Source organism: Melospiza melodia, chromosome 15 (genome assembly GCF_035770615.1).
Source record: "Melospiza melodia melodia isolate bMelMel2 chromosome 15, bMelMel2.pri, whole genome shotgun sequence".
Classification (NCBI taxonomy): Eukaryota; Metazoa; Chordata; class Aves; order Passeriformes; family Passerellidae; genus Melospiza; species Melospiza melodia.
This window is the reverse complement of record NC_086208.1, coordinates 18,963,769-18,985,954: the sequence shown is the minus strand read 5'-3', so window position 1 is coordinate 18,985,954 and position 22,186 is coordinate 18,963,769. Positions and strand designations below refer to the sequence as shown.

General features: G+C 48.5%; 3 protein-coding genes and 4 non-coding genes across 7 annotated transcripts in view; 6 read left to right on the top strand and 1 right to left on the bottom strand.

The window, feature by feature from the left end:
* Positions 1-111: 111 nt before the first annotated feature.
* Positions 112-5,847, top strand: RPL4 (ribosomal protein L4). Its single transcript, XM_063169997.1, has 10 exons — positions 112-419; positions 1,670-1,841; positions 3,091-3,197; positions 3,508-3,646; positions 3,966-4,090; positions 4,319-4,448; positions 4,868-5,024; positions 5,161-5,244; positions 5,426-5,546; positions 5,618-5,847. Exons 1-10 carry the CDS (start codon positions 417-419, stop codon positions 5,765-5,767), a joined length of 1,188 nt encoding a protein of 395 aa, XP_063026067.1. The 5' UTR covers positions 112-416; the 3' UTR covers positions 5,768-5,847.
* On the top strand, positions 1,502-1,602 carry LOC134425510 (small nucleolar RNA SNORD16). The gene has a single exon (XR_010029703.1). It is a non-coding gene; the product is annotated as a small nucleolar RNA SNORD16 (small nucleolar RNA).
* LOC134425508 (small nucleolar RNA SNORD18) lies at positions 2,929-2,999 on the top strand. Its single transcript, XR_010029701.1, has one exon. It is a non-coding gene; the product is annotated as a small nucleolar RNA SNORD18 (small nucleolar RNA).
* LOC134425509 (small nucleolar RNA SNORD16) lies at positions 3,344-3,443 on the top strand. Its single transcript, XR_010029702.1, has one exon. It is a non-coding gene; the product is annotated as a small nucleolar RNA SNORD16 (small nucleolar RNA).
* Positions 4,492-4,561, top strand: LOC134425507 (small nucleolar RNA SNORD18). Its single transcript, XR_010029700.1, has one exon. It is a non-coding gene; the product is annotated as a small nucleolar RNA SNORD18 (small nucleolar RNA).
* Positions 5,848-6,039: 192 nt separating the features above from the next.
* SNAPC5 (small nuclear RNA activating complex polypeptide 5) lies at positions 6,040-9,212 on the top strand. Its single transcript, XM_063169996.1, has 3 exons — positions 6,040-6,152; positions 7,138-7,227; positions 7,726-9,212. Exons 1-3 carry the CDS (start codon positions 6,063-6,065, stop codon positions 7,834-7,836), a joined length of 291 nt encoding a protein of 96 aa, XP_063026066.1. The 5' UTR covers positions 6,040-6,062; the 3' UTR covers positions 7,837-9,212.
* Positions 9,213-9,636: 424 nt separating this feature from the next.
* MAP2K1 (mitogen-activated protein kinase kinase 1) overlaps positions 9,637-22,186 on the bottom strand; it is a 32,545-nt gene continuing 19,995 nt past the window's right edge. Inside the window, exons 6-11 of the mRNA XM_063169995.1 lie at positions 16,996-17,120; positions 14,788-14,995; positions 13,462-13,526; positions 12,326-12,387; positions 11,425-11,470; positions 9,637-10,550 (exon numbers count right to left, since the gene is read on the bottom strand). Of these exons, the coding sequence (XP_063026065.1) occupies positions 10,437-10,550; positions 11,425-11,470; positions 12,326-12,387; positions 13,462-13,526; positions 14,788-14,995; positions 16,996-17,120 (620 nt within the window). The 3' untranslated portion in view covers positions 9,637-10,436. The remainder of the gene's footprint in view (positions 10,551-11,424; positions 11,471-12,325; positions 12,388-13,461; positions 13,527-14,787; positions 14,996-16,995; positions 17,121-22,186) is intronic.

Genomic DNA, 22,186 nt, shown 5'->3' with positions numbered 1-22,186 from the left:
CCGCTCAGGTCGCCGCCCGCCCGGCGCCGCCGCTCCGCCGCCATCGCCGCCCGCCACAGTCGAACCTCCCGCCCTCCGGCGCTACGCGGTGTCTGTGAGGGGAGGGTGACGCGTCACGCTGGATCCCTCCGCCGGAACAGAGTCCCCTGCTTTGGCTGGGAACTCAGCAGGACAGAGGCGCCCGGAGAGCTCGGGATGGGCGCGGCGGCGCCGAAGGAACTTGGATAGAGACGGGGACCGGGGCTGGAGCTCGGTTCCGAACTTGGACTGGGTGTCGGAGGTTGACCGGCCGGCGCGGCAGGAGCGGCTGTCAGAGGGCGGAGGGACATAGACGTATTGACGGGAGTGTGACGAGTCCTTCCTTTTCCGGTCGGGGCGCGGCGCAGGCGGGCGGCCGCACGAGCAGCTCCGCCGCCATGGTGAGGGGAGCGCCGGGCCGGGCCCGGCCCGGGACAGCGGGGACCGGGGGGAGCGGGGAGGGCAGTGGCGCCGACCCGGGGGAGCCGGGCCCAGCGGGCAGGGCCGAGCTAAGGGCAGCTCGGGGGCCGCGCTGGCGGCATGGAGTGCGCGGCCGCCATTTTGGGCCCGTCAGAGCTCGGCGGCCGCGTGGAGCCCGTGAGCCGCCGGGCTGGGGAGGCCGCGGGAGGGAGCTCGGCCTGGTCGGCCCAAAGTTCTCCTTTCCATGGGCACGGAAAGGGATGGGATGGGTCCCCATCGCCATCTAGCAGCGCTTTGTAGTTTCTTGATGTATTTATTTAAAGCGAAACAGGCCGCACGGGAGGGTTTGCGCCCATATACAGTGGGAAGAACGGCTTGTATATATTTCTTATTTTAACCAATTTTTTTTGAAAAACAGGTTTTAAGAAGCCTTGGTTTAGAATCAGGTTGCAAATTAACAGTTTTTCTTGCCAATACAGCTGAGATTGTGCTCAGATGCCTTCACCCTAGCCGAGTTTGTTGCTTGTGTTGGGGTCTGGGTTAACACCAGGGGCCCTAGCCTTGCGTGGGACCAGTGTCACGTGCAGAGATGGTGCTATTGGCTACTTAGTTTGGAGTTCGGAAGCATTTTAATACCTCTAAAATGAACTGCAGGTGGGAGGGGGAAGCAGAATGCTTTGCCTGTACAGTTACCACCAGATTAATTAACAACCGATACAACATAATGCTAAAATATTTTTTTTTTAAAGCTGATGCTCATCCTCTGGCTATTTTGGGGTATCCTCTCAGCTTTTTGATAGGCAGCTGGTGCTGAGAGTAGCTTAATTGTACACTGCACAAATTTTTAAGCACCAGAGGTTGTTCAGTGTCCTCTGACACTGTTTAATGAGCTGGTTACAGTATTTCTTAAATGAATTACAAATGTTTGGTTAACACAGGTGGGTTTTTTAAATAGCTGGGAAGTAGTTTGGAAGGGGTTTATTACAGAGCCCAGAGGCTGAACTGTATCAGTTCCTTGGGAATGCAGGTGTAGCTCTCTGGGGTGAGCTTTGGAGCACAATATTGCTGTGATGACGTAATTTGCGCCTTATCCAGCGCCCAGCGACAGTTGCCTGCTGTCAGCGTGCTGGCGCTGCCGAGCTGACGACTCCTCGGTTCTGAGCAATATCTGAGGGTTTCCAACACCAGGAGCTCACTCCGCTCTGTGCTTAGAGGGTTTGTGCCTCCCCAGGCTTGCGCTCGGCCGCTGATCTCCGTGTACTCCGAGAAGGGAGAGGCGTCGGGCAAGAACGTGACGCTGCCCGCCGTGTTCAAGGCGCCCATCCGGCCCGACGTGGTCAACTTCGTGCACACCAACCTGCGCAAGAACAACCGGCAGCCCTACGCCGTCAGCGAGCTCGCGGGTACGGCCGGGCACTCTCAGCACTGCCTCTCGTGCTGTTGGGGTTCTGAGTGCTGTGGCGTGTGCACTGCTTCAGTCTGAGCTGCACGTTAGGGATGGGGAGCTCTGTGCACAGAGCAGGGACACAAAACAACTCCTGCTCCAGCTGGGCACCAAGGACACATGATCTAAGTCTCAGGCCCAAGAGCATAAACACCGTGGGCTGGAGAGAGAAAAACAAGCAGGGTGGAACTTCATAAGCTAAAGCTGTAATTGGGCAATTAACTCCAATATGCAAATAGACTAAAACTTACAAAATATGAGACCCCATGACCAGGCATCCATTTTTGTGACCATTTTGGTTCATCTTGGGTGTAGCCCTGGCTGGGCTCTTGTAGTGTAGCCCTGACTGCCCAAGGTGTATCCATTGAAACCTCCTGATAAATAAGCCTCCCTACTTTATTTAACTCTATCTAGCCTCTGTTCCAGGCCAGCCTTCACAAGGTGTCAGGGCTGCACGGCAGAGAGGCTCACATGGAAATAAAGCTGGAGTTGGGATAAGAGAAGTGCTTATCTGTGGGGTTCTGTGTAGAAGGCAAGGCCAGTTGTTAACAGTGTGGTTTTAAATGGTTTAAAATGCAGCAGTTTTATTATTCTGAGGAGCATCAAGGTGGTATTTTTGGGTATTCTATGGTCTTGCTTGAAGTGCACGTTGCTGGAGGGAGGTATTGTAGTCCTCAGATGAAATCATCATTGCAGGAAAAACATAACATGGCTGAAAGTGTTCCAGGTGAAATCCCTGCTCTACATTGACCTCGTGAGACTTGCTTGAGGCATTGTCCAAGGAAAAACTGCAAATGGGCATTTGTTAGATTTGCTTCTGTTGTTTGTGTAGATAACTTTTGCTTCCCAAGCAGTCTGTGCTAGGAACATGCCTTTTAAACCTTATTTCTATGTTTCACACAAACATCCTAACTTGCTACGTATAGCAGTGCCAAATCAGACCTCCAGATTGAGGATCAAGCTTAAAATAAGTCTTAAAGATCTTAGGTCAGAATCAGGTACATTAACAGACTAGGATTAAGTTTTCCTGCTCAAGATTTGTTACACTGACATGATGAGATTCCACTTCATTGGTCCGTGTTTCTGAAACACATGATTGGGTGGAAGTTCTGATCAGTGCCCTGAGTGATCAGAACTCGCTGTGGGAGCATGGCAGTGGTGTCACCTGGATGACCCTCACGATGTCCCTCTCTCTCTCTCTGTTGCAGGTCACCAGACCAGTGCTGAATCATGGGGTACTGGCAGAGCTGTTGCTCGAATCCCGCGTGTCCGGGGTGGTGGCACTCACCGCTCTGGCCAGGGTGCCTTTGGCAACGTATCCTTCCATGGCTGCGCTGGCTTTGGGGGCACTGAGCTCAACCAGCAGAAACGTTTTTAATTATCTAAATGTGAGATGGAATCTTTTTCTTGAGGAAATGGCTGCAGCTCACATTGATGTGATGTGATTCCCAAATTCTGTCTTGCCATGATGTCGTAATTTGCGCCTTACCCTGTGCCCAGGGACAGTTGCCTGCTGTCAGAATCCTGGCACAGGTGGTTGACGACCCATTAATGCTGAGCAAGCAATGAGGAGTCACTTTGGGATAAGAAAGCTCCACAAAGTTGTCCTTAACTGCAGCTCCCAGATGTGTCGTGGTGGCCGCATGTTCGCCCCGACCAAGACCTGGCGGCGCTGGCACCGCAGGGTGAACATCACGCAGAAGCGTTACGCCATCTGCTCTGCTCTGGCTGCCTCTGCCCTGCCAGCCCTGGTCATGTCTAAAGGTGAGAAATCTGCCTCTGCACTTGTTTGTCTGAGCAGTGTTGGGTACTTGTGGTGGCCTAGATGGACTCTTGCAGTGCAATTGGATTTCTGTTCATGGAGGCAAAGACTTAACACTCGGGTACACAAAGTCCTGTGTGAGACCTGTAAGACCACTGGAACTTCACTGCTCTGGTTACTGTGCTGGACTTCATTTCATGAATTTCTATCATTAATCTAATTTATCATATGTTATTTATGAATATACAAAAAAATAACCTTGAAGAATGGTCCAGCCAAGGTCAGTGAGCAGCACTGAGTGTCTTGTGAAATCCTCTCTAGGCCATCGTATCGAGGAGATTCCAGAACTTCCTCTGGTTGTTGAGGACAAAGTTGAGGGCTACAAGAAGACCAAGGAAGCTGTTCTCCTCCTGAAGAAGCTTAAAGCTTGGAATGACATCAAAAAGGTGAGCTGAGAAGGTGTGATCTGAAGGGCAGAACCCAGGTGATTCAGCTGTGCGGGTATTAGAGTAGGAATTCTGAATAGTTCTGTGCTTTGACTCTGGAGAATGATGAACATGTCACCGGTCCGTGTTGCAGATCTGCAGTGACGATGGTGAAGTTCTGACCACGTTGTGTCGGGTCTGGCTGCTGGGCTGTGGGCCTCTGGGATGTTGAGTTTCTGCTTTTCCCAGGTTTACGCCTCCCAGCGCATGCGGGCGGGGAAGGGCAAGATGAGGAATCGCCGCCGCATCCAGCGCAGGGGACCCTGCATCATCTACAACGAGGACAACGGCATCATCAGAGCTTTCCGGAACATCCCCGGTAACTAACCTGGGACACACTCCCTCCTCTGCTGGGACACTGCCTGGAATGATGAGATTCCACTTCATGGTCCGTGTTTCTGAAACACATGATTGAGTGGAAGTGCTGACTGGCTGCAGTGGTTGATCTTTGTAAGAACCTGGTGAGGTGATGTTTAGGGGTTTTGTGACAAATATTGCAGCTGTTCCAGCCCTCAACTGTGTTTGGGGCAATTAAAAATGAGGCTGGTTAGTTTGCTGCTGGAAATAGGCTTATTATTAATTTAAAATTGAGTAGATGTTCATACTGAGGTATGTGTAGCTATGTAATATCAAAGCCAAAAACCCCCAGTCTCTTTCTGCATCTTATCTACTGCTTAGCCTCACAATCCTCAATTTTAATCACAAACTGAAGGGGTCGCTTTGCCTGCTTTCCTGCAGGAATCACTCTGCTGAACGTGAACAAGCTGAACCTGCTGCGCCTGGCTCCCGGGGGCCACGTGGGGCGTTTCTGCATCTGGACCGAGAGCGCGTTCCGCAAGCTGGACGATCTGTACGGCACCTGGCGCAAGGCAGCCACGCTCAAGAGCGACTACAAGTGAGTCAGCCAGGGGGGCAGGAAGGTTCCCCCTTTCCCAGGAAAAGGGACACTGGGGCTTGCTCCTGGATGCCTGGTTGTGGTGAATTAGCCACGGTTTTATCACCCACTCACACTCTGAACGTGTGTTTTGCAGCCTGCCCATGCACAAGATGACCAATACGGATATTGGAAGAATCATGAGAAGCCAGGAAATCCAGAAGGCCCTGCGTGCTCCAAAGTGAGTGATTTGATTTCATGAACAAAGGCTGTGCAGTGAGGTTTGAAATTGGTTTCAGGCTGGGATTTCCTAATTTCTGGGTTTCAACCCAAGGAATAGCAGTTGACTAGATCTCAGGGGGAATTTAGCTGAAGTGGCATTGCGAAATACACTGATGATACAACGTGGCTGTGCTTTTTAGGAAGAAGATTCAGCGCAGAGTCCTGAAGAAGAACCCACTGAAGAACCTGAGAATCATGATCAAGCTGAACCCGTATGCCAAAACCATGCGGCGCAACACCATCCTGCGGCACGCGCAGAACGTGAGTGGGTGCCGGGGCTGGGGCTGGGCTTCAGGTGGTGCCCTGACTGATCATCTCTCTGTCTGTTCTAGCACAAACTCAAGGAAGAGAAGAAAGCCAAGGCCCTGGCCAAGCTGGCAGCTGCCAAGGCCCCGGCTGCAACCAAGGCAGAGCCCCCTGCCAAGAAGGCCAAGACAGCCAAGGCCGCCAAGCCCGCGGCAAAGGCCGAGGCCAAGGCATAACCGCTGCCGTGCTGCCCCGGGGTCCCCGCGGGGGCTGTGCCCGCGGGCTGTCGCTAATAAACATTGTCGGAATACGGAAAGCTGTGTCGGGTGTGCGTGTGCGAGCAGCGTTCGAACTTCCGGGGCGAGGAGGAGGAGGAGGAGGGCGGCGTGGCTGAGGCCGAGCCCGCGCGTGCAGTGACCGGCGGTGGCCGCGCGGGGGCGGCAGCGGTGCGGCGCTGTGGCGGTGTGACGTCAGGCGGGCGGGCCGTGACGTCAGGGGGCGGGGCGGTCGGTCGGTGCCCCGGCGGGGACGATGCTGAGCCGGCTGCAGGAGCTGCGCCGCGAGGAGGAGACGCTGCTGCGGGTCAAGGCGGCGCTGCACGACCAGCTCCGCCGGCTGCGGGTGCGCGGGGCCTGCCGGGGCTGCGGGGGCGGCCTGGGGACGGGAACGGGAACGGCGGGGCCGGGCCTGCCCCTCAGCCCCGCGCGGCCGGGCCTGCCCCTCGGCCCCGGGCGGCCGCGCTCCGCCGGCAATGGGGGGAGGGAGCGGGGAATTGCTCACGGGTGCTCTGGGAAAGGGGGATCCATCTGCGGTGCTCTGAGAGGTAAATGTAACTGTGTGCAGGGTATATCTCAAAGAGGTGAATGCAGTTGAGTGCAGGGTACACCTAAATGAGATAACTGTAATTGCGCAGGGTGCATCTCAAAGAGGTAAATGTAATTACGAATGTGTGTAGGGTATATCTGTTAGAGGTACCTGTAATTGTGAGTGAAGATGTACATTAAGAGATAAATGTGTGAGTGTATGTAGGATATGTCTGTAAGTGGTAAATGAGTGTGATGCATGTAGGGTACATTGAGATAAATGTGAGTGAGCACAGGATACATCTCTAAGACGTAAATGTGAATGTGTGTAGGGTACATCTAGAGATAAATGTGACTATGAGCAGGATACATTGCTAAGAGGTAAATGTGAGTGTATGCAGGATACATCAAGAGATAAATGTAATTGTGAGTATGAGCAGGATACGTCTCTAAGAGGTAAATGTGAGTGCAGGGTTTGCCTTAGGTGAGGGATGGAGAAGGGATAGTTTGAGGAGTGCAACTGAAGACTGCTTGGCTTTAGAGACTCATGCATATCATAATAAAGGAGCTTAGAACAGAATATAGAGCAGGAGATTTAACGAAGCTTTAACAGGTAAAAAAGCCCAGAGTTCCGAGGGGGAAGTGATAAGCAGGGTCAGGCAGGGGGGTGTGCCAGGGCCGGGGCTGCGGTGCCAGGGCCGGGATGTGGTGCCAGGGCCGGGGCTGCGGTGCCAATGCCGGGGTATGGTGACAATGCCGGGATGTGGTGACAATGCCGGCAGTGCTCACTGCGCTCCCTGCAGGTGGAGGAGCTGGCGCTGCAGTCCATGATCAGGGCCGGCGAGGAGGACGTCTCTGTGCCCCTGCCAGCCCTGGCCGAGGACACTCAGCAGGTAAGGGGGCCCCTGGGCTCGGAGGGGGCCCCACGGCTGGCTGGGAGCAGGAGCAGAGCTCTGCGTGGTTCTCCTGTGCAGCTCCTTGTGTCACCTCATTGATGCTTCCCATCACTGCAAACTCAGCTGTACAATGTCAGTTTTGCTGCTGGTTTGTTTCAAGGGTTTCACCTTTTCCCATCCCCAAAAGCAGCACGGTGTTTCCAGGGGCATTGGGAAATAGCTGTGTGCTGCAGGCTCAGTTCCCCACGTGTTAAATATTCTGTTTAATGCTTGTGACCCTGGGGTGGAGGCACAGGTGCTGCTGCTTTTCACTCAATACCTGGCCAGCCTGGCCCAGGTGCAGCTTTGCCATGGAGAGCAGGGCCTTGTTGCTGTGCTGGGCCCCTCTGGCATCTTTCATTAACAGTAACTACACAGCTGTAACATTTTTGTTAGTGATTTGGGAAGTGTTTGGTGTCTGTGCTGGGTTTAGTAATCAGCCCTTTTCTCTGACAGACTCTTGGGCAGATGGACAATGAGGCTGCCATCAATCAAACTGAGTTACACCTCAGTCTTCAGGATGATAAAGAGGAGGAGGAGGAAGAGGAGGAGGAATCTGATTCTTGAGAGATCAGAGATGGTTTTTAATACAGACTCAGGAATTTCTTCTTCATTCATCTGAAACTCACCGAGTGATTTCCATGTTGTGCTGTGTGGGTATGAACTGTTTGACATGTCAGAGTCGAGGGCAGTGACACTGAACACGGGAACTTCCCAGGCTGGGCACATCTTGCCTCAGATGTTGAAAGAATGAAAATCTGCTGCACAAATATGTAGCATAATCCATTCCACATTTCAAACCTAATGTAGCTCTTACAACATCTCTGTATGTGGAGGGGAGAAGCAAATGATCAACCAGACCAATTAACACATGCACTAAAAGCAATAACTTGTCTGTTCTCACTTCCTGATGTGAGAAACAAATCCAGGTCCTGGAGCTGCTGCTGCCCCAGTGATAACATCCTAACCTCATTTGCCTAAACTGGCAGTTTAAGATACAGAAAGATGAGAAAAGATGTGTCCAGGGCTGTCTCCAGCCTGCAGCTGCTGTGTTCTCAGTTCCATGGAGTTACTCCCAGAGGCCTCCCAGTGTCAGCCCAGTTCTGGGCACAGCAGGGAGGTCTCTCTGTCCCCCTGGTGCTCTTCAGCTCTGTCAGTCTGTCCCAGAGCAGGACTTTCTACTTCAGCTCCTTCAGAGCAGCAGCAAGGAGCCTTTTGTTTGTCCACAAATTGTAGACTAAGAAATGATCCGTGGTGCTCGTACTAAGCTAATACTCTTAAATTGCTGTTATTTTATTTTTCTCTCATTGTAACCTCACAAATCAAGGCCAGGTCGTCTGATTTCATGTGATTCTCAAGGAGGAGCATGAGGAGTTTAAGAACTTAGTTATAAATGGAAAGTGATGTGAAATCTCCACAATTCTTGCATTTGGAAAAGTGTCTGGTATCCTGGGGGTGGTCAGAACTGACATTCAGCCTCCAGTGAATTCCTGCCACTGTTTAATGTTAATTTGGCTCTTGTTTGGTTTGTACCAATGGAAACTGTTGGGCTGTAAATGTGGCTTCATCCTGTACTAAAGACTATTTGGGTTTTGAGGATCCTGAATGTCTTAATGAAGGAATTCAGAACAAGAGTGAAGAGATTGTTTAAGAGAGCTTTCCCAAGCCTGACAGGTAAAAAATCCCAGAAGTCTGAGCCAAAACTGCTGTGGTCAAATAAACCCTTGCAGTGATGTGTGTGAAGAGCCATCCTGGTCTTTCTTGACACATTTCAACTCCAGAGGGTAATTTTGACTGTTGAAAAATGTTATGTGTGCCCAGCATGGTCCAGAGTAGTTTTGATGGATAGAATTCCTGCTGCTTTTGTGAACGAGTGCTTTTGGATTTGAACAGCCCAGTTGTAGTGCATGTTGCAATAAAGTTCTTTTCCTGCTGTCCTTACAGCTGTGCTTGCAGTGCCCAAATTATTGCTGTCTGGGGGAACAAGCCAAAGTGGGAGTTCAGCCTCCCAAACCTTGCTGTGCGTTTCTTTAGCAAACAGTAAAAGGCTCTGTTTGCTGGGGTAGGTAAAGCTCAGGAAAGAGTTTAATTTACACCCTCCCAGCTGTCACTTCAGGTCTCACTGCAGCCAGCACAGGCCTGGATTGTCCATGAGTCATTTCCTGCCCCTGCTGGCCAGGGCTGTGCCAGCCCTTTGATACCTGATCCTTTGGCCATGTGGAAGTTCATGGCCCGCTGATGGGGATTCCTTCTGGGGAAGAATTTCAGGCATTTCCTCATCCCAAGCATCCTTTCAAAGAGCTGAAATTTATAATGCAGTGACCAGATTAAAAGCTTTGGTCAAGTTTTAAAAAAAGCTTCAAGAAGTTACTTGATAATATATTTATTAAGAGAACCCATTGCTAAACATCTGAGAGAATAAAACAATAAAGGATTTTCATACACTTTTAGACACTAAACACAGTTGTCATGACTCTTTAGGTTAAAAGAAAGCAAAGTGCTTGGATCATTGTCTTGATTCCATAGAACACTTCCAAGAACTAACTTTTAAAAATCAATTAGAAAGACGTACATCACTAAATCCAAGGATGATGATATGTTTGAAAAATAAATATAGAAATATGAACAAGTCTACAATTAGAATATTGCCCTGTGCATTCTGAGAAATGCAGAGCTCTTGCCTTCTTCACCTGCAAAGAGAGAGAGATCTCTAGACAACAGCAAAATTGGAGCCTAACTTTTGGGAAGAGCTGGGCAGCAGCAAAGCATGCTCACAGACAGGCTCGGAGCATCCCGATCCCGAGCCCAGGAGCTCGGGGAAAGCATGATTGAAGTACCAACGATTTACAAAGAGTCTTGATAAGGTTCAAACAAGCCAGGGGCCGACCCCCCCTGCCCCAGTGATATTTTCATTAAGAAAGAATATCCATAATCACCTAAAATCAGCAAGCACTGGAACTTACACAGCTTACATTTGGTCAGTGAACGACGGAACCCGGAACGATACCAATTAGTTTAGGACGAGATTTAAAACCGTTTTGGCACATGCTATCAAGACATTCTTCCTCAAGAGGTGAAATACATGTTGGAACAGGTACAAGCTGAGGAGAGAGGACCAGGAGAGCGTGGTTGTCACCAGAGGTACAGTCCAGGAGCTGGCCCCAGGCTCAGACGCCGGCGGCGTGCGTGGGGGTGCTGGGCTGGTTAAGGCCGATGGTGGAGCAGAGCCACCCCGCAAAATCCACCTCCTCCGCCTCGGATCTCTTGATGAAAGCATGGATCTGGGCACAGGAGAACAGGGTCAGGGTGCCAGCCCTCAGGCTGATCGAGGGCAGCCCTCAGGAGCACCCACAAATCTGCCTGGAGCAACCGAGCTGTGACACTTCACAGGGCACGTGGAGAAATTCCCTCAGAAAGGGAACAGCCAGCACCAGGCACAGTGTCCCAGAGGAATCCTGCCCGTGCCTCTGCACCACAGAAAAGAGGAGGATGTGGCTCAGGCACTCAGGGTAATACTCTGGAAAGTGTCTGCCTGGGCACTAAAAGGCTTTTTGTGATAAAAAGAGTCGCTTTGCATTTTGCACCATTATTGTGCAGCAGGGTCAGGGGAAACCTGCAGTACAACTGAAGTGCTGGCATTACACTTAAAATCATAAAAAGATGCACTGAGACTGATCTGGTTATTTTACACAGAGAAAAATGCAGGATATGTGCTGAGTTCTACAGACTTTGCCAGACAAAGCTGGTAAAAAAGTGACAAATTTTGTGTTTCACAACAGATGATTAAAAATGTATTTAATTAGTCCATATGGTATGTGGAGCTTTATTCTTTTGTCCTTCTAAAAGTATTAATCAATACTTTATTATTAACTAATAGACTCAAGAGAGAATTCTTTTGTTAATTAATTAAGTCACCCATTGTGATTATCAAATGGCAGACTCCACAACCCACCAGGTTTTGGTTTCCTTGACAGTCCCTCTTGTAGGAGGTGTGAGACCTGCAGCCCCTCGGTCTCTAGCTCAGAAAAGCTGCTCCTGCCCAAGCTGAGCTGCTCTTGGGCCACCAGCCACCCTCAAGCCACTGCTCTGGGCCAGCTGAGGAACCCAACCTGCCTGGGAAAGGGCTCTGAGATCAGATTAAAAACCTTCACTCACCATCAGCTGCTTCAAGTCAGCTCTTTCAGCAGGATTCTTAATTAAACTGGGAAAACACAAAGTGGTGCACAAGTTACACCCCATTATCTTTTAAAATAAGGCTCCAGGTGTGTCCTGTTGGTTGGACTGCTCTGGTCTGACACCACTCAGCAAAGGCACCAGGTGCCTCTCAGACAGAGATGGGAGCCTGCAGTTCCCTTCTGGGGGTTCCACAGCTCCAGGTAAGAAATCCTGATTGTCTGAGACTGATGATTGTGTAAACCAAGCTGGGGAGATAAATCCCATTTCAACTAAATCCACATGAACCCCTTTTTATCCCTCACGTTTCTTTGCCCCAAGTCTCCTCAAGTTCAGGATCAAGTAGAGCTATTGCATGACTGTCCTTCCTTTTGGAAGCTGTAAATAGAGATATTTTATCAATAAACAAACACTTGAACTGCAATGAGCTGCCCCCTTAGCACTGGTTCAGTGCTGGCACCACTGAGGTGCAGCTGGGGCTGTGAGGAGATGGGGAATGGCTGCTGGGATGAAGGTGCTGGCTCATGGGCAAGGAAAAACCCCTGGAGCCTGCAGGATTGAGCAGCCCATGGCCCAGCACTGCAGGAGGAGGTGTCTGAGCCCTGCAGAAGCTGTTTGTGCTGGGGTCACTCCCTAAGGACTGCTCTGAGCTGCACAAATTCAGGGCTAAAGAGGGGAATATCCCCCAGCCTTGGGGCTCCTCTGGATGCACCTGCTGCCTGTGAGGTAATTAACACCCAAACAGGATTGATTATGCTGATTGCAATCCTTACATTTGCCCTGGCCTGGAGCAGGGACTCGACTGCCAAGGGCCTGACAGACAAAGCTGAGCCCAGCATGTCCCTCTGCCACTCAGCACACAGAAAATAGAGAAGATACTCACCATTTGTTAACAAAATCTTGAAATTCAGAACCAAAGACACCATTGGGCAGTTTTGGAGGTGGCTGTAATAAATAAATACAGTTTTAACATCAGCAATCATTCAGTATGGGACAGTTAGATGTCCCCATCTGAGCAAAGCTGTGCAACCCTGGCTGATCTGGGTTATTGCTCTAAACCAGACTTTCCCTGGTAGGGGTGGGTTTTGTTGGGTTTTGGTTGGTTGGTTGTTCTGTTTTCTCCACACACACACACATACACACCTGGATGGGGGGAGAACAGCCTCAGCTCTCATTAAGGAAGGCTCAGAGCACTAATTAGCACCCTGTCATTCCCCACAGTGCTGAGGGAAGATGCCCTGCACATCATTAGTTCCATAATCCTTTGGATGTCACTTTTCTGTCCCTGGCAATGAGTTGGTTCAGGCTCTGAATTCAGACAGAATTCTGACAAATAAAGAAGGGGGACTGCATAAACCTGCACATCATTGCCTCATCCTCAGGCCACAGGCTCAGGGATAAGTTCCCATCCTCACACTGAGGTCATTTTATGCACAGGGCAGACAAGGCCTGCACCCCTCCCTGACTGGAGCACAGCCTGTGCTGGAGGGAGCAGCTCCTGCTGAAGAAGTTTGTGCTCAGTCAGAGGTGGCACAAGAAAATATTGCCAAACTCTGAATTACTGCAGCTTTTCAGCCCAAACTGACCCTTCAGGGGTGCTGCAACACAGGATCACAGCAGCTGCAGTGATTCAATGCAACTCCATCCCCAGAGTCAGTGCTGGCAGATTGGGGTTTATATAATATGCAAAACAGATTTGTAATCTGAGAGAATTGTGCAAGCAGATGAGTTACAGAAGCAATTTATCAATTTATCATGGCACAGGCAATGCAGGGACCCAGACACCAACTGTGCCTTTCAATGGGTGAGCTGGACAGTTGTCAATAATTCATCCAGCTGGAACAATTGTTATCCAGCTGCTACAAATGACAGCTAACATGAGCATGCTTTTTGCTTTGAAAGAGAAGAGAATTGTGACTGTCATAAGGCTAAACCAGACTAAACAGCACCGACCCCAAATTCCAGGATGCTTTCAGAGTTTACAGCTGTGAAGAACAGATTTTTAAGTTTATAAATTACCTCATTGACGATGTAATCCAGGAGTTCAAAGATTGCCATTGGGGGTCTGCTGTCTGATCCATAGGCTGGGAAGAAATGGGAGAGAAATGGGAGAAATTTGGATCAGTGTCACTCTCCCTGCATGGCTTTAGGGGTGCTGTAGGAAACCCAGGCCTGACACTTCTGGCACCCAGCAGATTTACAGGGAAAAGGAGCAACAGGGAAATAAATGCTTTCGTGCAAGGAGACATTTCCAGGTCTGACCCAAAGCACTCACTTCACTGGGATCATCCTGCTGCACTGGGATCAGCACCTTGGAGAAAACCAGAGCACCAGACTGGGATTTCAGAGTGGTTTTTCAGGTTTTTATCAGTTTTTTAAAATCAGATTATGAAATCTGAAGGTTCTGAGTTTGGTCCTCACATAGGGCAGCACTTTGTGGAGTTTTGGGGTTTTTTTGTTAAGGTTGGGATTAAATGTGTCAGATGGTGTTTCTTGTTCAGACTCAGATGTTTATTAGTTCTTATTTATATTATAGTCTCACAAATTTTGAGTTTTGCAGCACTTAAAACTAAAAATGGAGTTCTATCTTTCTCTCTACAAGGCTTTTTAAGGACAAACTGTCTAATTAGGAAATGACACTTCAATTATTTTTACTTTTAACCTAATAACTAACTACTTGTGGCTCACAATGTGGACTTTTTATCCAATTACACAAAACCACCCAAACCCATGAAGAAGGAGGCGAAGAAGAAGGACCAGCTTCTGCCCTAAAACTTCTATCTTGTTTTATATGTATCTTTTATATCTTGTTTTATTCTATCTATCTATCTATCTATCTATCTATCTATCTATCTATCTATCTATCTATCTATCTATCTATCTATCTCCTTGTTTATATATATCTTTCATATCTTTTTTATTATATCTTCTTATACTCTAAAACCTTAAACTCTGTGTTTTTTACTAAGTGATATTACACATTTCTATCCAAACTGCACACCCACAATCCCAGTTCCATCATTCCGTTTTGGAAGCCTTCTCTACAGCCTCAGGTCAATGCAGTGCTCTCTCATGGGTCAGTGCCTGGCAGCACAGAAATCTGAAATTCTCACAGCCAGGGTTCCAAAGGCACCATTGGGCATTTTGAGCAGCCCCATCTCAGTGCTGGGGCTGCTCACAAGAGCCACCACCCAAAGGTCTCTGGTGCTCTGCTCCTCACAGTGAAGCTGAGCCGGGTGCCCAACACACCCCTGATTTGTAGAAGTTCAAATCCCCCCTGTGCAGCCCAGGATGAGTTAAAAGCACCTTGAAGCTGTCAGGAAATGAGGAGAGGTTGTGACTCACAGCTCATGGGCCGGCCGGGCGCTCTCTGCCGGGGCGAGGTCTCTGTGACTGGAGAATCTCCCTCCACGGGGCAGCCAAACATCAGCTCCAGCTCCTTGGAGTCAGGAGGGGGAATGGGGTACCTGCCAATGGCCATCTCCACCAGGGACAGCCCCATGCTCCAGATGTCTGACTGCACCGAGTAGTGAGTGCCCTGCAGCCTCTCGGGCTGCAAAACACAGGGAGGGGAGGAGAGGCAGCTCTGTGACAAGGAGGTACCAAAAAATGACATTCTGCAATAACCTGCATCAATCAAAGCATGGAACCCCAACTTAGTAGCACAGCATGCTCAAATGAGTGACTTGGTATTTTCCTGGAGTTCCCCAAATTTCTTTAGCACACATCTAATGGAACTCGAACACAAGGCTCTGCAGGCAAAATCTGTTTTGTATTGTCTTTAGGAGATTCACACAATGTAAAGATATCTAGGTATGGGATTTTTTGGTCAGTTGAATGATGATCAGAAGTGTATCTGACTATTGCAGTCCCACTGCTTCACAGATCCCCAGTTCTGAGCAGTGTATCCACATCCTGCTGCTGCCAAACCAGCACATGAGTGCTGCACCAACTCCTTTTGCTTCATTTCTGCACCTGCTTTGTCACTCTATGTTCAGTGCTCAATGGTTCCTGAAATTATTAATACATTGATGTACTTCACCCTTAAATCCATTTCTACTAAGAGTTCTCAAAGAAAACATTCACTTTTCTGTACTCTTTTTAAAATCAAGCTCATATTTTACCAAAATGGTGCAGATTCTTCTGATATCATGCACATATTGGAAAAATACATATGCAATTTGAAACTCCCTCTCAGAGAATGTGAGAATGCAGTAAAGCCTCTTCCTTCTGCCATAAGGAGGTGATAGTTTTGTTTAATTTGTTTTGTAGCATTTACTGAGATGATATTTGAGTTTTCTCCAGTTTCCCCCCTCAGTCATTCCAAAGCCACCTGGACAAACTACACAACTGCTGGACAGCAATAGAAATGTCCAAATCCCAAGATTTTCAAAAAATGTAAGTGTAAAGGAAGGTGGGTGGATAAGAAAGAGCAGGAAACAGAGAGAGCACTTGTTATATAAATATAAATAGCATTAAAATCTAGAAATCTGTTCAAGATAAACAGTGTTGTTTTTCCACACCTCCCTGTGGTAAAAAGGGATGTTTGCATGTAATAATTCTGTATGGTTTTGTGTGTATAGATGTGTGCAAAGGGAGCTGCTGCAAGAGAAGATCCCTCAGACACCACCAGGACAAAATCCCCCTCGTGGCTTGGTCCGTGATGCCAGAGAGCAAAGTGAAACCCCCCAGGTAAAACCCTCAGCCTGTAAAAAGAACAAACTGAAGGAAACTGAGGGCAGAGAGCACTTGGCTCTCATCCCTGCTCCCGAGGAGCCAGGGCAAGGCAGGAGCATGGCTGAGCTGAGCTGTGGGTTTGGTTTTGCTCATTAGCAGCAGCCCCCAGAGGTGAGAACTTCACCCCAGCCTGGTTTCAGGTGTGTCACCAGGAGAAATGACACAGAGACAGTGCAGGGCTCCTGCTGAACAGAGCCAGCACTAAAGCTTTTCCCTGGAAGCCCAAGCCCACACAGCTCTAACCCTGCAGCCAGAGCTGGGAACAGGAGCAGCAGCTCATGGTGCGCTGCAAAGGGTGTGGGAATGAGAGAGCTGCTACTGCCACGAGCTGGGGCTGCAATCACACAGGGAGCTCCTCTGGAAAGGGCTTCCAAGGTGTTCCTCATGCCAGGGACACAGAACAGCCTGGGACAGCCCCACATTAACTCCCTGCCCTCTGCCAGGATCTCTCCTGTGGCTGCGCTTTGCCTGCAGAGCCAGCCCAGCACAGGCTGGATGGGAAGAGGACCCAAGGAAAACAAAATAAACTGGGCTTTTCTGAGAGACAACCCCCAAAGGCTACAACTGGCTGGGTTCTGCTGAGCAGACACAGCCCCAGCTCTTCTGCAGGGTTATAAACATTCCAAGGTTTTGGCTCTTCCTGCAACAGCTCTTCCCCCACACACACAATCTGATGTGACACCAGAACATTCCTGGAATGCAGGAAGAGCTGAACCAGGAACAGCAACAGTTGGTTCTTGTTTGATCACCAGAACTGGGACAACTCAAGCCTAACAAACTCAGAGCTGTGTAATGTGGATTTCAATCTGTACTTACAGACATGTAGGAGCGTGTGCCAACAAAGGAGTTTGCCATGGAATCTATCAGCTGCCCACTGACACCAAAGTCACAAAGCTTGATTTCACCTCTAGAGTTTACCAAAATGTTGGATGGTTTAACATCTGGGGGAAAAAAAATGGATTATTTAGGAGATAAAACAGGAAATCTGACAATGCAAGGTGAGAATTCTCATGTGCCTCCCTTTGCTTCCCTCTGTGACACAATTCTGGCCCTCTGGCAATAATCAGAGATTTGGGTCCCTCACAGCTCCGCCTCACAGACTCTCTATTTAACCACAGATAAATAAAAAGAAATATTCAAAGTTACACATGCAGAAAAGGTTGTCAGCTTTTTGATTTCACACTATTTGATTTCACCCTATTTCCTGGCTTTTAAGTATTAGGTTTGGGCATCCACATCCTCCTTGCAGATGAATGGTCTCCTTTGAGATAAATAAGTGTACAACAGTGTAACTCCTCCTGAATGATGATGCTGTGCCTAGAAATGATCAATAAAGAGGCCCTACATATTTATTTTACAAAGGTCAATGAATTACAGCAGCCTCACTGTCATTCCTCCATATCTACATAGGCATAAATCATCCTATGGCCACACACTCCCTGCAGTGAGATCCTGTTTTCTGGGTTTGGGTTTGTTGGGGTTTTTTGTGGTGGTGGTCTTGGGTTTGTTTGTTGGTTTAGATTTGTTTTGGTTTTGTTTTTGTTTTGTTTTTTTTGTTTTTTTTAAAGCTCTGAAAAAATTATTTTCCTATTATTGAAAATGTGTATTTAAAATAATTGGAGGTTGTTTTTTTTCCTGTGTCAGAGCCACCTCATGATTTTGAATTCATCACTGTTCCTAAATGGAAATTTAATAAGGGTCACTGGTAGCTTAGCAACTAATAACAGCTCTTTGTGAATGCAAAGGTACAGGGAACAAGTGTTTAGTGTTTCTTTATAGCTGCAAGGAGGTTTTTCACTGTATCTCACTGCTTAGCTGGTCATTTCCAACCCATCATCAAAATAAGCAACCAACAGCCCACACTGGCAGAGTAATGCTGCAGAAAAAAGGGAACTGGGAAATTGTTTTGAAGAAAGAGAATCATGATTTCACTTCAGAGCAGACTCAGAACTCTATAGGCTGTCACATTTTCGTGTGCTTTTCACTTTTAAGCACAGATCCATCCCAGGAGCTGCCCTTTGGTGGGATGTGCCTGGGAGGAGGACACTGAGGTGACAAAGATCTCCATGCAGGAGGTTTGGCCTCGCTGAGCAAGATCCATGGGGAGAGGAAAATAAAACAATTCCAGCTGCCCCCTCAGCTGCTTTTGAGTAGTAACACCAAGTGTGGATAATTATCGACCTGGGGAAACTGTGGCTCCATGTTTTTGTCCCTTTCCAGGCGAGTGAAATGTCCAGGCAGAGTTTCCTGCCCTGATGTGTGGATGGAAAATGCAGGCAGGTATTTTGTGTGTGCTGCTTTCAATTGCCCAGCCCTGGGGGAGGATCTGGCCTGCTGGGCACAGAGCTGCACCTGCTGCAAGCTCTGCCTGCTGAGACCTCGCCACATCCCTCACTGTGCAGAGGCTGGATCCAGGCTGCAGCTCGACCTACCAGCCTGAAACTCCAGCAGGAGCTAAAAACAACCCAGCCCAGGGCCAAGCAGAGATTAGAGATCCCCAGCTGCACAGGAATCTGCACCCAAAGCTCTGGGCAAAAGCAAGGTGGAAAAAACTGCAAAACACACTGGGAGCACAGCAGAGCCTGAGCCACAGCCAGCCAGGTTTGTGCTGCTCACCAATGCACAGCTACAAACTCAAAACAAAGATGTAAATCCTCACTTTCATCTCTGGAGTTCACTGATTCTTCATAATTAAACGGCAAAGAGAAAATCATTACCATTGCACCACCAGTGCCAAACAATTCTCTTTATTAGCATGCTGAAGTCTCAGACTCCCCCTGGTCTCCTGAAGGTTTCCCCTCTCCCCTCAGTGTTTCTGCAGGTGGCAATGCCACCCTGCAGCTCTCAGAGCAGCACAGCCCCATCTCCTCTCTGCATTTCTGCACAAAGCTTCTCCTCCCTGGAGTATTTTCATTTTCCACACAAGGCACCCCATGTGATCAGTGTGATGTTTGGAAGGCTGCTGCATTTCCACCCCTCTAAATGTAGCACCTATTCTATTTTCACTCCAGAGCCTCTGAGCACTTGAGCAGTTTCTCTGGAAACCAGAGATTTGTATTGCCAGAGGAACAGGAATGCCAAGGCATCCTGCAAAATGTATGCTGGAACTTGCAAGGAGCAGACAAAAGGAACACAAAATGTGTTATGTAAGCACTTCAGCTTTAAAGAAAGTGGAAGATATTTTATATACCATCCCAGACAAGCCAGGAAGAGAATTCCAGAGAAGTCCTTTGCCAGGGGGATGGATTTATGGCACTGCAAAGGGAGCTGGTAACACAGAGAAGTTTCCAGAATGCCTGATAATCTCTGTGAGAGGTTCCTTCCTCTGCTCTGCCCCACAGGCTCACTCTGAAAGGTGGCCCTGGGGTTGTCATAACCCCTTCAGCCAGAATTCACTCAGTACCAGATACATGTGAGCAGACACAGAGCAGAGATGTGTCCTGTAACACATTTTTGGGACCTTCCAATCAGTTCCCATTTGCCAAGGCAGGATCTCACAAGAATCTTCTGGAACTGCAGCCCTGGAACAGAGCAGTGACACTGCCCTGAGCTGCTGCCTCCAGCTGGGTTCAAAATCTTACAAACCTTCCACAGCAGCAAGAAGAGACCTTCCAGAGAGGATTCAACTGCAGACAGCACCACAGATACCTTTACTTAACAGAACAGAAGGGATTATTGAAATATCCAGCACAGTTGTGCTCCTCATCCCCTCCTGTCCTGTGCCTTGGATCCTACCAGTTGAACTTCCAGAGGTTTTGTGATTTCATTCCTGTCTGCTCAGAGAGGACCAGAGCACAAAGCACAGTGCCCCACATGTGCAAACCCTCTAGAAAATGACTGTATTCTCCTCTAGAAAAGAACTGTGTTTTCCTCTAGAAAAGACCTCTATTCTCCTCTAGAAAAGGACTGTATTCTCCTCTAGAAAAGAGCTGTGTTTCCCATTCCTGCTCTACTAAGCCCCAAACCTTCTCCCTTGAGCTGTCTGGATGACAAATGAACACTTTTCCCCAGTCCAGGACACAGCTGGGCATGGAAGCAGTTTGGGTTAAATATTCCAAACTTGCTGATATTGCCACACGAGTAATAAAACACACCAGTGGAATAAATTCTTCCCTGCAAATGAGTTCTCACAAGCCTGGCTGTCTTTAGATTTAAGAACAGATTTTTTGGCCCTTTGTTGCTATGTTCTCATGTTTAACAGCGATGTCTCTTCATTTTTAAGTCACCCACTCTCCCCACAGCATAACTCCAATAAATCCTGCTGAAAACAAGCCCACCAAGTGCACACATTTTCCCCAGGGATGGATGAGTGAAAACAAACAGCCCATGTGAGATGCTGTTCTCACCTTGTCAGAGCAGGAGAGAAAGCAAAGCACAGAAATCTCCAATTATTAGAGCTGTGTATAAAATAATGCTGACACAGTTACAGGAAAAGTGCTTTTAGCAGCACTGTTTATCTCAGTGGGATCCAAGGCAGAGCAGAAGCAGTTTTTCACCTGCACTCCAGCCTTCACAAGGGGACACAGAGAACGCACAAGGTCAGTGGCACAGACAGACCCACGGACAGCACCGAGGACAGAAGCTGCAAGCTTGGCTCTGGCTGCCCAGAGAAGGGAGAAGCACTCACTGCTCTGACTGATTCTCCTCTGAGCTGCCAGCACTGGCCATGATCAACCCCCAGAATGTTATTCTGGCTCCCCCTTTATCAGGCAGCACAGATGTGATGTGACCACAGAGCAGCCTCTGCAAGGAGGGCACAAGGTCAGCAATTGCTGCTGCTGCCAGAGCACACAGGAGGGAAACTGGGCTGGAAAACAAAATCCACCACGTGGACATGGAGCTGGGCACTGCAGGGCACCCTCAAGCCAGTACAGCTGGAAGCAATGCAAAGAGGAATTTTTGATTTGTGCTGCTCCATGAACCTGCAGTGCAATCTCTGACCTAGCAAACACCGTGAGGTTAAGCTGCACTTCAACAAGATCGGGAGGGCTTCACTTTGGATTTATCAGATTTACAGATGGTAAAACTGAAAATAAATAAATAAAATCTGCTGTCTCAGCTGAGCAAGATCAACCTAAAAAAAAACCCAAGCAACCAAGATAGTAACAACCCACTGGTGTGGCTGACTTGAGGACAAGATGCAGCAGGAACTCCACCAGGGTGCCCTAAAATAAGGTGATCTCTTTCCCTCGAGTCCTTATGCTCTGAACACAGACAAATGGCTTTGAAACTGTCACCAGGAATGTTTAGAGTCTCCCTCCAACCTCCCTGCTCCACAAGAGAGCTATATTTGTTTAAAAAAACCCCACAATCCAGGAATGTGTGATAAACACAACTTCATGTGTAAGGTGATCCTACAACAGCTTGTGCAAGCTGGGATTGCTGATTCCTCTCTTTGGTGTGGGCAACAAATGTAAATTCAGACATGTATTATTGTCTGCTGCAGATATTTGATCATCTGCATATTCTCCTGTGGTCCAAGGCTGCCCAGCAGCTGCTGTGGGCTGCACACAGGGCACCAGCACTGCCCAGCTCCACCTTCACAGCACAAAAATGGATTTATTACTGTACCAAGGGTCATCCTCCTTTAATGGAACATCCAACAGAGTAATGGAGAAGCTGGATTTTAAAAAGGGCAACTAAAAGCAGAAAATAATTTCATACATCTATTCTAAAGTAACTAAAGACCCAGGAGAAGCAACACTCCCATTCTACACAGCTTCACTATGGTTTTTAATTGTTTTAAAGTATGCAAAGGATGCAGTTCTGCATGATAGCTCTCAATAAACAGCATGTGAATGTAAGACAGATGGGAAAGAAGTGACTTTCTTTTAAAAGTTTTCATTGCAATAACTATTGAACAGCCAAATGAAATTTAGCTCAGAGGTTTTCACTGCAGTCAGTCTCAAACACAGACAAGCTCTGTGTGCACATAAAATGCAAGAACAGCAGTTCAAGCACGGATTACAAACCCAGATAAGCTGCAGGAAGACAGAAGTTGAAGACA